The sequence below is a fragment of the Odocoileus virginianus genome, chromosome 18 (genome assembly GCF_023699985.2).
Source record: "Odocoileus virginianus isolate 20LAN1187 ecotype Illinois chromosome 18, Ovbor_1.2, whole genome shotgun sequence".
Taxonomy (NCBI): Eukaryota; Metazoa; Chordata; class Mammalia; order Artiodactyla; family Cervidae; genus Odocoileus; species Odocoileus virginianus.
In genome coordinates, this window is record NC_069691.1 from 617,508 (window position 1) to 636,178 (window position 18,671).

At 49.8% G+C, this 18,671-nt stretch overlaps 1 protein-coding gene across 8 annotated transcripts in view; it reads right to left on the reverse strand.

Annotated features, from left to right (window-relative positions):
- The window catches only part of TMOD1 (tropomodulin 1), a 107,393-nt gene that overhangs the window by 40,472 nt on the left and 48,250 nt on the right, over positions 1-18,671 (reverse strand). For 7 of the 8 annotated variants that reach the window (XM_020891009.2, XM_020891000.2, XM_020891003.2 and 4 more), the window contains 4 exons: positions 11,043-11,132; positions 9,988-10,118; positions 8,240-8,347; positions 2,827-2,970 (listed from right to left, as the gene is read on the reverse strand). In XM_020891009.2, the coding sequence (XP_020746668.1) occupies positions 2,827-2,970; positions 8,240-8,347; positions 9,988-10,118; positions 11,043-11,132 (473 nt within the window). The remainder of the gene's footprint in view (positions 1-2,826; positions 2,971-8,239; positions 8,348-9,987; positions 10,119-11,042; positions 11,133-18,671) is intronic. The other variant, XM_070480220.1, reaches the window with a different exon arrangement.

Here is an 18,671-nt window from a genome sequence, read left to right on the forward strand (position 1 = left end):
ACCTTGCCTCTCTTACTTCCTGTATGACCTCAGGCAGGTTACATAGCCTGCCTGGGCCTCAATTTCCCTGTCCACAATACTAGAGTAGGCTGTGACATCCACTCAGAGAGTCTTTGCCAGCATTAAATGAGATAATGGATACATGGTACCTGCTCAGTACATTAACTCTTAGAAAAATGTGTGAATTCCCTAGGTCACCTTCAGAGTAAACATAAAAGTGAACAACTTCATAGTATTCATCTCCTAGCTCCTTAGAAGGAGAGATTTGTATTATCCCCATTTTACAAATGAGGAAACTGAGGCTCAGGGAAGTGAATGTCCTTGCACAGATGTTTAGCCGGTGTGAGGGTGATGGTTGGCACGGGCTTTGTCTCCGGGGGGAAGCGGGCAGCTTGCTCTCTGTAAGCTGCTACCACAATGACCTGAAGCCAGTGCTCTGGTCATCTTTGGCCGACATTCTGCCCCAGGAATCAGGTTTCAGCTGATGCTGGGTAGATCCTGACTCCCTGCCTGAGTGGGCCTGGCATCACATGAGTAGCCAATCCCAGGGCTTGGCCTAAGGCTACTGCCAAGCCTGTTACATGCCTTTGTTCCATCTGATCTGCCCCCTCTGCCTGCTACAGAGCAGGGTCAGCAATGGAAGAAAGGACGGAAGCAGTGGGGGCTGGGAATGGGTGCTACAGCAGCAGGCTACTGGCTTGTGAGAGACGGAAAGAATCTAATGCAGCAAATTCACATGACACGGCTGCGGCAGCCTCATGTCGCCTCTCTTTATGAATTAGAGAAAAGTGCCTTCTCCAGATGAATAAAGCCCTGTACGAAGTTTTAAGGAGTAGATTATGAGTTGGGTTTTGTCCCCTGTCTCCTCATTGTACAGTAAACAACACATACAACCATCCAGGGCAGCCCTGCTTATCAGGTGCCACTGCAGGACCAAGTTCTGAGCTGGGTATTGGGATAGGGAGATGACTTGGACACAGCCCCGCTTCTGAGATGCTCACAAGGAAGCCAAGGTGCTAGGAGAACCAGGGAAGGAGTGCTTAAACTTTCTCTGTGGGGAGGCTCAGAGGCCCTGTGGCAGACTGAAGGGAGAAAGCAGTTATATGCTGGCTCTTGGCGGGGGAAAAAAAGGTTGGATTTGTAGTTTTTGCCAATTTCCACAGTGTAAATACTCTCACTAGGAGTAACTTCACGGTACCAGTATGCCGTCACTCAAGTGGAGTCGGGAAGGGATCTATACAGTTAGCTCCAGCAGGGTGGTTCAGGCTGGCTCTAGAACCACTGGGAGAAAGAGAGGCTACAACCAAATCCAGAAGGAAGAGGAGGATTTCTCTAGGCAGAGAAGAGGTCAGAGCAGGGGAAGACATTCTTCGGGAGAGAAAAGTGTAGCTCTAAGTCATGGAGCCATGAAAGTAAGTAGGGAGCAAACCGTGAAGAGTTGTGAAGGTTTAAGATTGGGAGGCGTGTTAGCGTGTCATGTAAGATTCTTTTTGACGCTATGAACTGTAGTTTGCCAGGCTCCTCTGTCCATGAATTCTCCAGGCTAGAATACTGGAATGGGTAGCCATTCTCTTCGCCCAGGGATCTTCCCAACCCAGGGATCGAACCTGGGCATCCCACGTTGCAGGCAGATTCTTTACCATCTGAGCCACCAGGGAAGGGACTGCCAAAGTCTTCTGGAAGCTGGTGATGCTTAACCTCTTGACAGAGGTCACCTGCCTATATGAGTCATTAAGCTGTGCATCTAACTCCTATGCACTTCTCTATTTATCTGTAGTGTTTTTCTAATGAGGATAAAACGTAGAGATAATCTCACTCAGGGACAACCACTGTACACAATTTTGTTATGTTTCATCCAGTCGTTTTCCTATACACACATTTATATGACCCTTCAGCAAACATTTTCATGTAGGGGAAAAAAGCAGGCTCTCTATCAGACCATAAAGAAGCAAGCATTTTAGCACGAGAAGCAACACAGTGTACTGGAAAAGAGTGGGCTTCAGGGTCAGAGACCTGCATTCAAATCCTGCTTCTGAAAGTGCTCACTTGGCAGCCCTGAGAAAGCTGCTAGCCTTCAGCTTCTCTGAGCAGCTTTCTTTTCTGAAAACTGAGACTGTAACACTCACATCCTGCAGGGCAGCTGGGAGGATCAGAGATGATGTGTATCGGGTGCATGGCACATAGCCTGGCCCACAGGGAACCCGCAACGCATGCAACAGACATGATACTGTTATTAGGATCATCTTAGAGAGTTAGAGCTGAATGGTTGCCCTGAAAATAAATGACTGAACTACGGAAGTTATAGAGAAATGATAACCCTGTAAGGAAAGAGGCAAACGAGAATTTGCCCAGTGAATAACCTTGATGGTAAGGAGACTCAAACGCCCACTGAGTGGTGGGGTGTGTGTGTGGGGGTGATGGATAAAAATGGTGTTGTTCTGCCCAGTGAGGAAGGCTCCAGTGGTTTATAAGATCTGTGCATCGGATATACCCTGTATGCTGCCGAGAACAGAATTAAACTCAACAAACAGGACTTACAGGGAGCTGACTTCTACTGGATATAAGGAAGGATATTCTAAGAATGAAAGGGGTGATCTCAATAAAGAGTGAGGCTCCCATCATTAGGGGTACCCAGGCAGAAGCTGGCGGAGCAGTTGGTGGGGATGATGAAGAAGGAACTGTGAGCATGGTAGAGGGGATGGACTGGATGACCTTGGAGGTCTCTTTAAAGCTGGGCTCTGGAGCTTTCACAAGCAGCAGCAAATGAGAAAGTGCAGAACTGCAAGCATCAAGTGAAGGACACGGGGAGGCCCTTGCCCATCTCACCTGGTTATCGATCTTCAGTTCCACCAGAGAAGTGTTGAATGGAAGTGCTTCCACCAAGCGCAGGATCCCGGCTCCAGAAATGAAGTTGGATTCCACGTTCAGCGTCTTCAATGCCTTGTTCACCTTGAGCATCTCGGCAAGGGCCTTGAGTCATAGGAGAAAAGGTAGGGTACCCATGAATGATCTGATTAAGGCTGGAACCCCTGTGGGTAGAACCTAAAATACTGGGGGAGCCTTGCTGGGAGTGAGAGTCCCTCACACACAGTCAGGGACCAGCAAGAAGGTCTCAGCGTCCTTCACCAAGCACTGTTCTGTGCCTCTGATCCCCTCTGGCTTGCTGTGGCCCCAAACCCCAGCTGGAGAGTTTCAGCTCCGTAACCTGCATCCAAACCTTCTATTACCTGCTTCCCCCGCCCTGATCAGCCTCAACTCCAGCTGCCCCTCTTGGTGGTGCTACTCTCAGTCCCGCCTGCCCCTGACACCCAGCGCTCTCCCTCCCCTCTGCCTTTCCTCATCCTTCCCCACCGCCTGGAACGCCCTTCCTTTCTGCTTCACTCGTCCAAACCCTGCCCATCCTCCCAGGCCATTCTCAACGCCCCTTTCTCTAAAAGTCTTTCCTCCTAGCTTGCTGTCCCTGCCCTCTTGAACCTCACAGACTTTATCCATAACCTCTCTCATGGAACTTGTGTCCCTGTGTTTCATAGCGGTTCTGTCTCCTCCATTAGCCTATATGCTGTTGGTGGGCCGTTGGTGCACCTCATTCACCCAAGGGAGCCTCCCACCCACACAGTGCTCAGCACATAGTAGGTCCTCAACCATTGGTCACTAGACTAGCGGAGTCCCAAGTTCCCTATATGCTTTCAACTTGTCTTTTCTGCGTCCCTGTTGGAATTCCATGGAGCTGTCATTCTCTGTGAACAGCAGAGAGGGGAGCCTGGGAAGCCACCCCACTGGGCAGGCGACCAGTGCAAACGGAAGACAGGAGCTTGGGTGGCCCCAGCACGTTGGAGGGCGTCAGCCAGGGGGTGTGGATGACAATCAGAGCCTCTGGAGGAAATGAAGTAATTAGCAGGTGGTGGAAACAATGTGTCATGGAGGAAAGGAGACACCGGCAGCTGATGAGCCAGGATGTAAGATCAGTGGGTCCTGGTTGTCTGAAATGACGATCTGGTCCAGGAATGCCCTTCCCATTGGCCCTGCCTGCTGAAGCCTTCGCAAGGCTCAGCTCCTAGATGCCTTCAGAGCCCACATCCTCAGCTCCCCTGCTTTCACGTGCTCCGGGATGACATGTCAGCTTCCTCTCCAGCCCTGCGAAGGTTGGACCCTCCTGTGGGCATGGACCCAGTTTGTGCCCACCCACAGCATCCCTCTTGATCCCCAGGAAAGGTGTGGCCTGATAATCAAAATACTTGACAGCTAGTATGTAAGTGTACCAGGCTGATCCAAGTAGACATACTAGTGACTAGGCTGGTCCTATAGACGGTCAGACCAGGTGTCAACTCTGTCTGCGGGACCAGAGTAAAGAAGGGGGCAGGAGAAGAGTTGGGGCAGGCAGTTTGGACACTAAGGGAGCTCTGGGAGCTTGTTCCCAGTCGTCCCCGTATTTTCATCTTCAACAATGGGTCTCCTGGTGTGAAGGGGATGACATCAGCTGTTGATCTGGCACGGGGTCAATTCCCCGTAAATATTTGTGGAGCGGAGCTGACTGCCAGCACAGATGGGCTTGGTTTCTGATCCAGTGACAGCAGTGGATAGAGCATGTGACTTTACCAGCTGTGTCTCTGTGGGCAAATTCAGGACCCACGGGAGATATCCTGAGGTCAGAGAACATCTAACCAGAGGTTCTCCACTGGCAGCAGTGAGAGACTATGAGCTATTCCTATCATTTCAAAAACAACCAAGGAAATGCCCTATGTATTTTAAAAATGAGAAAATAATTGGTTGTTATGAATGGACTTCAAAGTAAGGAAATTTATCGGATAAAGAAGGATAGTATGGTGCCAATTATCCAGGAAGACATACAATCCTTAATGAGAATGTGCCTAACAACAGAGCATCAAACTATATGAGGTGAAAACTAATAGAATTGCAAAGAGAGAGGGATGAATCCACTGTCATAGCTGGAGACTTCCACACACCTCTATGGACTGGACAGCTCTAGCAGGTCAAAGACCAGGAAAGACGTAACTGAACACAACACCATCAGTCAACTAGAGATAATGGACATCTATAGGTATTTCACCCAACAACAGCAGAATGTACATTCTGCTCATGCACATTGGAACAGTCACCAAAACAAACCACATTCTGGGCCATAAAACACACTATAACAAATTTAAAAGAACAGAAATCATACAATGTCTGTTCTCAGACCATAATGAATCAAACTAGAAATTCAATAACAAAAAGATAAGTAGAAAACTCCCCTAATACATGGAGATTAAGCAACACACTTCTAAATAACACTTCTAATAAAGAAGAAATCTCAAGATAAATTAAAAAGCATTTTGAATTATGACTAAGTGCAATATTCCATCACTTCAACAAGCTAAAAGAAAAAAATCAGTCATGTCAATAGATGCAAAACAAGCATTTGACAAAATCCAACATCCATGCATGATAAAAAGTCTCAGTAAACTAGGAACAGAGAGCAATTTCCTCAAATTGATAAAGATTATCTACCAAAAAATCCCTACCATTAACTTCATACTTAATGGTAAGAAATTTGAAACTATTTCTAAGATTAGGTACAAGGCAAAGATGCCACCTCTCAGCCCTCTTTTTCAACATTGTAACAGAAGTTCTGTCCAATGCACTAAGGCAAGAAAAGGAAATAAAAAGATTACATATATATAGATTGGATTGGGAAGATGAAATAAAACTGTCTCTGTTTGCAAAGATGAGATGGTTGGATGGCATCACCAGTTCAATGGACATGAGTTTGAGCAAGCTCCAGGAGTTGTGATGGACAGGGAAGCCTGGCATGCTGTAGTCCATGGGATTGCAAAGAGTCGGACACAATTGAGCAACTGAACTGCACTTGTTTGCAAATGACATTATTGGTTACACAGAAAATACAAAAGAACTGACAAAGAAAACTCCTGGAACTAATAAGCAATTATAGCAAGGTTGTAGGATATGGTTAACAAAGAAAAGTCAGCTGCTTTCTCATAGATAGCAATGAACAAGCAGAATTTAAAATTTAACATAAATGCCATTTATGTTAGCACTCCAAACAATGAAATACATAAAAAGCTAACAAAATATGTACAAGATCTATATGAGCTAAACCACAAAGCTCTGTTGTATGAAATCAAAGAAGAACTAAATAAATGGAGATATATTCCATATTCATGTACAAGAAAACTCAATATTGTCAAGATATCAGTTCTTCCCGTTTTGATATAGATTAAATGAAATCCCAATTGAAATCCCAGCAAGTTATTTTGTGGATATCAACAAAACTGTTTGCTACTAAATGGTTAATTACCATGGCTGGTAGGCTAATTCATGTACCTTTTAACCTGCTATTAGTATTGTAGTAATCATACTGTACTGTTATCCTTTATCTGTCTACATGGACCATTATGTTCATGAAAGTGGGAGCTATGACTATCTTGGTCACAGTTGTATTCTCAGAGCCTAATTCAGTGCTGGACATAAACACTCCATAAATATGCATTGAATATTTTTAAAAAAGGAGTTGATGGCAACTTTATAAAAAGCACAATTTAATCTAATCAGAGATCAAATTTCCAACATCCATTGGATCTTAGAAAGAGCAAGAGAATTCCAGAAAAATATCTACTCTGCTTTACTGATTATGCTAAAGCCTTTGACTGTGTGGATAACAAACTGTGGAAAATTCTTCAAGAGGTGGGAATACCAGACCACCTCACCTGCCTCCTGAGAAATCTGTATGCAGGTCAAGAAGCAACAGTTAGAACCAGACATGGAACAACTGACAGTTCTAAATTGGGAAAGGAGTTCATCAAGGCTATATATTGTCACTCTGCTTAGTTAACTTATATGCAGAGAACATCATGAGAAACGCTGGGCTGGAAGAAGCACAAGCTGGAAGCAAGACTGCCGGGAGAAATATCAATAACCTCAGATATGCAGATGACACCATTCTTATGGCAGAAAGTGAAGAGGAACTAAAGAGCTCTTAATGAAAGTGAAAGAGGAGAGTGAAGAAGTTGGCTTAAAGCTCAACATTCAAAAAGCGAAGATCATGGCATCCAGTCCCATCACTTCATGGCAAATAGATAGGGAAACAGTGGAAACAGTGACAGGCTTTATTTTTGAGGGCTGGAAAATCACTGCAGAGGTGACTGCAACCATGAAATTAAAAGACGCTTGCTCCTTGGAAGAAAAGTTATGACCAACCTAGACAGCATATTAAAAAGCAGAGACATTACTTTGCTGACAAAGGTCCATCTCGTCAAAGCTATGGTTCCTCCAGTAGTCATGTATGGATGTGAGAGTTGGACTATAAAGAAAGCTGAGTGCTGAAGAACTGATGCTTTTGAACTGTGGTGTTGGAGAAGACTCTTGAGAGTCCCTTGGACTGCAAGGAGACCCAGCCAGTCCATCATGAAGGAAATCAGTCCTGAATATTTATTGGAAAGACTGATGCTGAAGCTGAAACCCCAATACTTTGGCCATCTGATGCGAAGAACTGACTGATTGGAAAAGACCCTAATGCTGGGAAAGATTGAAGGCAGGAAGAGAAGGGGACGACAGAGGATAAGATGGTTGGATGGCATCACCGACTCGATGGACATGAGTTTGAGCAGGCTCCGGGAGTTGGTGATGGACAGGGAAGCCTAACATGCTGCAGTCCAAGGGGTCGCAAAGAGTCAGACATGACTGAGCGACTGAACTGAACTGAATCTAATCAGAAATATTTTTCAGATACAGGAAAAATCAAATAAAATTGATCATTGGGAACCACCAGTGAAGACAATAGTTTTAGATATGGAGAAACTGAGGACCAAGCAGGGGCAGGCCCTTGTCTACGCAGAGTGGAGAGAGAGATCCAACTTTAAGGTCCGTGTGACTTGCATCCCAACCTCAGCTCCACTTCTCACTTGCTGTGAAACTTTGGACACAGCAAGTTGTCTGGGCTCCCTCTACCCCCGGTTCTTCATCTGTAACGTGGGGAGCTCTGCACCTCTGGGATCAGGGATGATGGTGGAGATTAACTCGGATAATGTACAGACGGTGCCTGGCTAACGGCTGTTCTGTCCACATTCCCTCCTGGCTCCTCGCCCTGTGCCTTTCACCACATCACACCTCGCCACACAGGGCTCTTCATCAGTGGCACATGGCCAGTCCTGGGGCCACAAATGTCAACTTTCCTGTTTCTATGCCTCCCACTCTCAATGCAACAGAACCGAAAGGTACATACAAATGCCACAGGGTCATTGCTCCGTGTTCCCACAATGCTGAACTTCTTCACATATGCGTTCTCTTTGAGGGCTTCTGCATACGCCTTGAGAGTGGGTATGGGGATATTCTGCAGAGAGAAAGGCAAGCAGTGACCAGCAGCCCTGCCAGGGGCAGGCAGGGCAAAGAGATGGGGCAGTAATTCTCTCACAACCTGATGCCACCTGATGCCCAGCACGTCTCTGACCAAAGAGCTGAAAGGGCAAAGGGTTCTTGCTTTGCCCCAGATGGCTGAGATTTGGGGAGAACTTTCTGGTAAACAGATCGAGAAAGTCCTCCTTGAACATTTCAGATAGCACCTGTAGTTTTCTCTTTGTACACGCAGAGATCGGAGGAGCAGAAAACATCAAGGCAAAGCTGCAGGAGAGTATTGTGCCGAGAGCTCAGCCTGGGGGTGTGGGCAACGGGCGATGTTTCTGACTTTGCTGTGTGACTCTGGGGAAGTCTCTGCCTGTCTGAGTTTGTTCCCATAAACCAAGGTGGAGCGTTGCCCTAGATAATCTTTAAGAGACATCTGCCCCAGAGGGTCTCAGCCCTACCACACATTGGAGGTGCTAGGGAACTTTCATAAAATGCTGATGTTCAGGCCTGCCCTGGACCAGTAAAATCAGAATCTCTGTGGGAAGAGGGACTGGGCATTGGCATTTATTATTATTTTAATCTCAAGTGAAAACCACTGACCTGGTCCAACTGCCTCACATGCAGAGGGGAAACAAGCCTGAAAAGGGTGAGCCCTTGCCTGAGGCCCCACGGCGAAGGCACAGTACCTGGCCAGGTCCCCCCATCCCACACTTCTCTGAGCCCATAGATGTTGCAGGGTGCACAGTTCTCAATTGTGCCAGTGTTTCCCACGGCACATGGCAGACAGCGGAGGCACCCGAAGGGATCTCGCGTTTCAGAGCGTCACTTTAGCCCCCGTGGGAGTGGAGCACAGGTGGAGGAGACACTGCAGGCGCAGGTTTCCAATCTGATCATGCCATGAGGCTGGCAGCCACTCCGAAGAAAGCGGAGAAGAAAGGAAAAGGGAGCTGGGAAGAGAGGGGCCCACTTCTTATCTTACATCCACACCCCCTGAGAGCTAATCTCTCTGGCTCCCGGGCTGAGCAGGTGAGCGGGCAGCTGGGCCTGCTTCTGCATTCCTCCCACAGCCTGACCACCCGTCCCCGCTCTGCCTGCTGGTCACACAGGAAGGGCCCAGAGAGATGTGGGCCAACAGCCTAGAGCATGTCTTTGGACACTGGGCAAATGTTTCCCATTTAGGGTTGCAGAATGAGGCTGAATACATGCATGAGATTCAGGTTCAGGGTCAGGCCCCTCCCCAGGCTTGGGTTACCCCATGAACCTGGTGGGCACCTGGCTTTTCCAGCCTTGAGATCCCATGCAGCCACCTGTGTCTGACTTATGATTTATCTCTGAGAAGCTCTCAGTGTTGTGGATAAGGTGGTGGGTTTCCAGAGTCGAAGCTGGGTTGACTATGGTGAACATCTGGGGCTGATGTCAGGCCCCGAAGGAAACCAAGAAGATGGGCTGTGCTGGTTTATACTGTCCTCTTTCCCAAAAGTTTTGTCTCTATTCCTGATCCAGAAGCACCCAGAGTCCAAGCAGGACGCTGCTGTCTGTGTGCAGTCCGGCCTGGGCTGTCTGGGTCTGAGTGGACTTGGCCTCCCCCACACTCCCAGAGCAGGGGAAGCAGAGTGAAGGCAGCCTCACCCGGATGTTGTTGAGGTTGACCTCTTCAAGCTTCGGGTCGTTGTTCTTTATCCTCTCCAGGGTTTCCTCCACGTCCGTGGCATTTGGTTCTTCGTCAGGCACAGGCTTGTACTGTGTAGGTTTGATCACACCTAGAGTGACCGACAACAGGGAGATGGCTCACAGAGATGGGCGTCACTTTCCTGCAACACCAGGACATCAGAAGGAAGCGGCGGTGGACCTCAGGGATGTGGAAGCCTGGGCCTCTCGGGGGTTACGAGGGGAGGGGCCAGAGGAGGATGGTGGTGGGTGGGGCCAGGAGTCCAGGCCCCGCTTGGACAATGCCTCTGCCGACCTGCAAGAACTAGGTGAATTCACTAAACTGTCTGAAGCTGGGAGTCCTCACGGTAGAGTGGGAACAGTCATTCTACCCAGTGGGTTCCCATGAGGATAAAATGAAGACTGGATGGGAAAGAAATGTGTAGGCCTTCCAGAGGAAAGGGTAATTGTGCTTTGGGCGCCTTCATTTCTCTTTGGGGCCAAATTGCCAACTTGGAACAATGCAGTGGAGCAATTCAGACAATGCAGTGTTGGCACAGGAAAGGACAAGGAGACTTGTGGAGCAGGAGAGGCACCCAGAGACAGACCTGGGTGGATACATGGACATTTATGATCCGGGTGGAGCCCCAAACCAGGGGTGAAAGGACGGACTTTGCAAAGAGTGGTGCTGGGACAATGGAGTACTGACATAAGAAAATGAAAGCTTGCTCTCATTTCACACCGCACACAAACATGAACTCCAGGAGGATTAAGAAGTAGAATATAAGTAAATCTCTAAAACTTACAGAAGAAAATAAAGGAGGATGTTCTGATAATATTGGGATGGGGAAGGCCTTTGTAATCAAGCCACAAGGATCCCAGGAGGGTAAAAAGAAGAGGTGGGCAGTCTTAGCTAGTAGAATTTGAAATCTTCTGCAATGAGATTGCAGAGAATGGGTGGAGGTAGCAAGACTCGGGAGGATCACTCACTTCCGAGACACCCTCGTGGTGGGGCAGGGAGCGGGGCCGGTACTCACTGTTGAGTCCCTCCTTGTTCACGATGGAGCTGCTGCCCAAGGCCTGGTAGTACTGCTGGTTGCTCATAAGCGTGTGCATGCCGAGGATAGCTGCGGGGACACAAGGGCCCGTGACACGCCTCTCAGACAGACAGCTTCCCAGGCACAGACATTCCATGCACCAAGAAGTTTTGCTCACAGAAATGGCAAGAAACACTTTGGTTTTTATTCTTGCTGCTACTGATGTTACTGTCCAATCTCTATCCCCAGCCTAGGTGTCTCTAGCCCCTGGCCTCAGATTCCTAGGTGTCCTCCTGACATGTCCAACCCAACTTGGCCAAAACAGAACTCCTCTTTCTCATCTTCTCATCCTGCCTGTCCCCTGGGGTAGAACCTCAGTCACATGGCACCCTTCCCCCCAAATCCTCACCCTTCCGCACAGGACCTCTGGTTTGTCCCATCTCCCACCCCATCACCTCTGTCCTGGTCACGGCCCTATGAGTTCTCGCCAGTGATTCCAGCTGCGGAATCACTGGGATGCTGGCTTCAGTCTCTTCTGACCCTCCCCCAGCAGCATTCAGCACAGAGCAGCCAGAAAGATCTCTCTGGAAATGCAAACCTGACTGTATCCCTCTCCTGATCAGTCATTCTTTCATCCATTCATTTGTTCGGCATCTACTGAAATCCAGCATCATGTGTCCAGCTCTGGGGTGGGCTGGGGTGGGGGTGGGGATGGTGAAGACTAAGAGAGACAGGGCCTCTGCCATGCAGCTTACAGTCTGCCGGGAACTAGAGACTAAGCGAGTACCCACACAACTGAAAACGTAAGTGCAGAGTATGCCGAGTGTCGTCAAGAAAAAGTTCAATGTGCTCTGGGAGAAGAGGACAGAGGGATGGGAGCGATGAGATGTTGGCCAAGTTGAAAGAAAGAAGGCGGAATATTTTGGACAGAGGGATGGTGGGTCGGAAGCCACAGGCCAGGGAGAGAGGGGGAGACTGAACATGGACAGAGGTGAAGCTGGACCCGGAGCAGAGGGCAGCGTGGCCTCACCAGCCGCTGCGGTGGGGCCGGAGAGCACGCTCTACAGCAGTGACCCTGTCACCGCGCATCCCAGTCCCTGCGAATCTTTTGAGACTCCTGATGCCCAGACTCCCCCAGACCAAGGAAACCACACTCCCCAGGGCTGGGGGCAAGCATCTGCCTTTTTAAAAGCTCCCCACACTAACACAGCATTGTAAACCAAGCAAAACTATATTCCAAGAAAAATTTTAAAAGCTCTCCAAGTGATTTCAGTGGGCAGCCAAGGTTGAGAACACGGCCTGAATCTTTACAACGATGCTTTGGAGTAGATTTGATTCAAATAGGCCAGGTCACACCTTCTAGGGCCTTCTAGGTCGAGATAAGAAGTTCAGATATCTTTTTCTAGGTGTGGCCTGAGCAGGAAGTGAGATGGTCTGACTCAGGTTCCTGTTACTCAGGCTGAATGCGGAGCATTGACCACAGAGAGGAGAGACAAGCTTGTGGGACTGTGAGGCTGGTGCAGTGCTCACTTGGGAGGACGATGCCTTGTGACCCCAAGGCCTGGCTTCACCCATCCTCCCTGGGCTGGCCCTGCTTCAGTAGCCCTGCCCCTCGCCCAGGCCCTTTCTGCTCCGGCAACACCAATGCTCAGCGGCTGCTCCTGCTTCTGCCAGCGCCACCCATTCGCTGGCGATCCTCTTTCCATCTACACCCCCCACTGCTGAAATGCAGCCCCACCCCCACCGGAGAGTTTTGAGATTTAGCAAATAAAATGACAGGATACCCAGTTAAGCTGTAATTTCAGATAAACAATTAATAATGTCCTGATATGAGCGCGCCCTGTTCAGCATTTAAGAACTTTTTCTATAGGAAACTTAGTGTTTAATCTGAAATTCAAATCCAACTGAACATCCAGTATCTAACAACTCTAGCCCCCCATACTTTGAGTCTGGAATCATGCTTCCTTCCCAGAAGTCCCCCTGGATTCCGCCTCCCCTCTAGCTCTCTCCCAGCACCCGGTGTCCCTGGAGAGTCAGCACAGTGTTAGAGCTGTCTGGGCGGGCCTCCCCGACTGGCCTGTGGGCTTCCAGAGGTCAGGGAAGAGTATTCTCTGTCTCGGACCTCTTTCAGAAGATGATATTTGGTAAACATTTGTTCATGAAAAAAACAAACAAACCTCCCCTGGCCATTTCATTAGATGCGATTTCTAGTTAGAGAGACAACATGGGAACCTTCAGCGAAGACTCAAGAGACCCAAGTTCCAGTCCTGACTCTGCCTCTGATGCTGTGTCCTTGGATAAGTCCACTCCCCTCTCTGGGTTTCAGCTTCCTCTGTAGAAGGAGGGGTAAGACTAGACCACTGGGTCTCAATATGGCTACATATACAAATGACCCAGGAACTTTACAACAATAGCGGTGGTCCTCCTGGACAAACTGACCAAATCTCTGGAAATGTATTTTTACTCTCCTTGGACGATTTCTGATGCTCAGTGGGAGCTAAGAACCACAAGACAAGATGATCTGAAAGTCCCTTCTGTTTCTCACATTCTAAGAGTCTTCTCTGCTAAAATTAGACCTGCCTGCTCATCGTTAAGAACTGGTAAGGAGAGAGGCTTCTGCACTGCTTTGAGCTCTTTGGGCCTTAATTTAGGCTGCATCTCCGTGGGCAGAGGGAGCTGAGGCTTGAGTCAGCAGCAGGTGAATCAGATCACCTGGAATCACCTTCTGGGGTGGGCTCTTGCCGCCCCCACCCAGACAGCGGCTCTGATGGTGGTTCTGGGCTGCTGCTGGGTTTTAGGTTTGGAAAAACAGTTTGCTGGGAATCAGAGGAAAGATGTAACCTCAGATGGCTTCTCCTGCTTAGAGTGTATAGAGTGGTGGGAAAATGGGAAATGCATTTTGTGCTTGAATGATAGCTTTTTGTAATGGCCAGAAAGAGGGGGCCAAGGCAGGAAGGTTAGGAGGAAGTGCCAGGGGACAGAGGAGGGAGACCTGGACTCGGGCCTGAGCCTTGGTGCTAACTTTCTGAGTAACTCTGTCCAGATCACTTCCACTTTTTGCACCTCAGTGTACTCACCTCTAAAATGGATCTCATTTGAGGGACGATCTCTTACCTTCTCATGGGCCTTAATAGCCACATGACAATTTCTCACTGTCTTATAGTGTTTGATTTTTACGAGCAGCATCCAGGACAGGTACTGTCAACCCCCATTTTCCTAGCAGGCTCAAGAGGGTAATGGTTGGTCAAAGACCATTTGGTGAAGACCCTCCTGGCTTCTAAGTTAATGTCCTCACCCACACCTCCACATACTAGGTCACCAACTGGTCTAAGGTTCTAAAATTTCCCCTCGACCTCAGAATTCTAAAGACGGATGACATATATTCTAGGAGGTAATGTATATCAATAGCAGCTAGAAGAAGAAATAAAATGACTTTGCAATTCAGAGATTAAAGTTCTAAGAAGGTGAGAGGGAGGAGGACTGGAGGGCGAGGGGCCAGGTAAAATCTCCAGCACTGAGCAGGCTGCCCGTGGCTCTGAAGCCGGTATTTCCTTCTCCCGACCTAAGGACCAAACCATGACGTTCTCCTTGATTGGCTTTGCACGCCCCATGTCACCAGGAGTGAGTGACAGAGAAAAACAGCACATCAACATTGCCTGCTGCTTCATTCTTTGTAGATACTGGCAGGGCTGAATTTAGCACAGGGGAATGTGATCTCTTACAAAAAAAGTCTAGATCTTCCTCAAAACTCGAAAAGGCCTATTTTTGAACTCTGAAAAGAACATCAGGTTCTCTTTGCTCACTCTTCCTTGGCAGGGTTCACTCAGTTGGCAGTTTGACTCAGGACACAGAGAGACAGCGGCACACATCCTTGGCTCCTCAAGCTGCCAAGTGCTCGGGCTGACTCGGGCAGATGGCCGGAAGGTATTTCCTGCATCCTGGGAGCAGGTGAGAGAAGCTGGCTCCAGCCCAGGACCTCAGAGCAGCTGAACCAACTACTCCTGAATAAGCCATACCCTGACCCTTGTTTATCGGAGGAGAAGAGATGCCTGAGGACATCAAAGTACAGCAGAAGCTGGGTGGTCTAAGACTGCCTCTGATCGTCACAGGAGCTGGGGGTACCAACTGCCCTGGGGTGGCCTGGGGGTTCTGAAAGGTAAGTTTACCTACCCTCAATTCCTTCTTGGGTCCTGCCCTGCCTGAAAGTTCCCCAAAGGTGAGTCAAGGTCATACCCCTGACTGGGGAGGGGAGGCAGTGATCATGCACTTGCTTGCAGCTGACTCCCAGTGGCCTCAGAGCTACAACCCAAGGCCACATGCCAAGGAGTTAGTCTGGTCGGGGGCCAGCACATTGCTCATCACCTATGATGACACTGCATGTGGATATTTGTATGTCTCTGTGCTGTCCTCTTCATCACATCCTGGGGCCCCCAGGTCCGGGACTGGATCTGATTCATCCCAGCAGTGTACGCTGACTCGTGAGTGAATGCACAGACGAGAAAACACACGAGTGAGTGAGAGTTCACAGGTCTGGCTCATGTGACACACCTCCGGGGTGTCCCCCTACACATTCCCGTCTCAGCCAGGCAGCAGGCCTGCCGCACGTGCACCCGCAGGGCAACGGCTCAGAGGGGCTGCCTCAGCCCCAGCTCGGGGCCTCTTTCCCCCTGGGACCCACCTCCTGGCCTAGCTCACCTCTGCTCTTCCTCCTCTCGGCCCGGCTTCGGTCCCCACCTCGTCTCACGGCCCCACCGCCTGACGAGCCCCCTCCTGCACTCAGCCCTTTCTCCCTGCGACACTTGCTCCCTCCTGTCCCTCCATGCTGGCCTCGGGGTTTATTTAACCTCAGCTCAGCATGGGCAGGAACCAGGCTGCTTTCTTAGGGTAGGTCCAGCGCAGTTGGAAGCTTAGTTAACAGAAATATTCTGCCCCAGAGTCGAGTCCCAGGGAGCAGAGAGGACCTGCAGGCCCTGTGCCCAGCACGCCCTCCTCTTCGCTCCCTAATGCATCATCCACTCGGGGCTCCAGCTACCGCCGGCAACACCCCCAAGGGCTCCAACAAGATGTCCCCCCCTCCAGCGGCTCCATCTCTTAAATCGACTCCAGGCTGGGCAGCTCTGCTCGGTCCTTGCAGGCACCCAGATCTGTTTTCTGGAGCCTCAGGCCAAAAGCCCGCACTCATCTCTCATCTCAGCCTCTTGTCCTCTGCCCAGCTCTAGGAGGAGCTGGTCTTTCAGAAACACATCTCAGACACAGGGCACCTTGGCCCTTGGCCTCACCTGGGGCCTGTCCCCTCCATCCCCGCATCCTCCCAACACTACCACCTCTCTACCCAAACCCCTGCTTTCATCTGGCCTCTCCCAACACTGCCCAGCCCAGGCCTCAATGCTTTAGTGTGACATCTAGAGCCTTTCCTAATTCCTATCCTCACCCGCGGCCGACTCAGATTCAACCATGCACCCCCTCCCTACTCTGTGTCCACTCCGCTACTCTGTGGAAGGCTTTATCCAGGGTGGACTGGGTGGTGATGCTGTGAGCAGACCCTAGAACCAAGCTGCCGGAGTTCAAACGCTGGGCAAGGATAACCTCACTATGCCAACTTTCTCTATCTGTAACATGGGGACTTCAATAAAACTCACTTCATAGGATCGCTGTGGTCAATAAATGCAGCAAGGTGTGGAAAGCAACGCCCACAGCAGTGAGGACATAGTTGGTGGTCAACAAATGTCCCGCACCTTCTTCCACGGCCACCTTTCAAGCAGCTGAATGCAACGACAGGCGTCCAAGGCTAGCCAGTTAACACTGGCGGTGTCCTGCAGCCCCCCCTCCTTTCTGGGCATTGGAAGTGTATGGTGTCATGAACAGATACTAGTAATTAGCCATGCCAACAAAAACAAGGAGGAATAGTTTCAAGAAATCAAGACAGAAACTTAGCATGATATTGCAGTTCTATTTTGGCATAGGAACTGGCGGTTCTGACGGTGGAGTCATTTGATAATCCCTCTGAGCTGCCTAATGAGAAGCGTGACGTCACGAGGGGGCTCAGAGAAGGACCGGGACAAAAACAGCAGTCGCCGGGGTGAGCCAGTGTGCAGATGCTGGTTCCACAGCTGTGCCCCCACCCCCTGCCCAGGTGCGCAGATGAACGGAACTCAAGCAAACTCTGAGCCGGGAAGACGGTTGGGTCCTAACACTGGAGCCTCACGTGCGATCTAATGGGACATGTGTGGGTTTTTATGAGCACAGCAGTTGAGTATCCTGACCTAAGGGCTGCATTTCCAGGGTCACACCCTCACTGCTGTGTACTTCACAGTGAAAGTGGACACCTCTCCCCCTCAGCCCTGACACCCTTCAAGCCACTGCCCCTTGTCCTTTCCCAAATGTCCTGCCTCCCCAGGAGAGACTACCTGGGTTGAGGGCCTACACGTTGGCTCCCCTTGTTCGCTCTTGCAGGTTGCTGCAACCTGGCCCTGGCTCCCCTTCCTCCTCTCCCCTAAGAATGTCATCATACTGGTACACAACACGCACAAAAAGCTGGAGGGTGCAAAAAGCAAAAGACGCTGCAGCCAGCTGAGTCCCCTGGCAACGGCAGCCTTACTGGCCTCTGGCCTCACCTCCGAGTCTCCCGGCAGCTCTGGCCTCACCTCCGAGTCTCCCGGCAGGCCCCGAACCCTCATACTGTCTCCCTAGCTCTCGTGTTAGGCTCTGCCCATCTTGATTTGGCCTTGGGTTCGCAGCACATTTGTGGTATCCATGGTGGCTACCTTCATCCTATTTCCGCTCTTCTCCCAAAGACTTCTACCCCAGCCAGGGCCCTAGCCTCCAGAGCCCCAGACCCCACTCCTGCCAGGCCCTCCACCCTAGAGCTTGATGATACTGATGATACCCACCTCCCTATCTGTAGCGTGGGCCCTAGAAGAACTCAAGGACTTTCATATACACCTGCCCCTCCGTGGGTGGCCATTGGCCTTATTTCCCCTACACTTGTCCTTCCCTCACTCTTACGGCTGAATTTTGTCCCTCCAAAGTTGTTGACTGTGTCCTGCTTTGTCCTTCTACTATGTTGAATAAGGTAATTTCTCAGTTCAGTTCAATCGCTCAGTTGTGTCTGACTCTTTGTGACCCCATGAATCACAGCACGCCAGGCCTCCCTGTCCATCACCAACTCCCGGAGTCCACTCAAACTCATGTCCATCGAGTTGGTGATGCCATTCAGCCATCCCACCCTCTATTGTCCCCTTCTCCTCCTGCCCCCAATCCCTCCCAGCATCAGGGTCTTTTCCAATGAGTCAACTCTTCGCATGAGGTGGCCAAAGTACTGGAGTTTCAGCGTCAGCATCAGTCCTTCTGATGAACACCCAGGACTGATCTCCTCTAGGGTGGACTGGTTGGATCTCCTTGCAGTCCAAGGGACTCTCAAGAGTCTTCTCCAACCCCACAGTTCGATTTCTAGCCCCTTAGAATTTGTAACTGTTTTCAGAGATAAGGTCTCTAAAGAAGTGATTAAATGACAATGAGGCTGTTAAGGTAGGTCCTAATGCAATCTGCCTGATGTACTTACAAGAAGGAGATAGGACACAAAGGGACCCCAGGGGACGCCTGCACAGAGCAACAGAGAGATACGGTCAT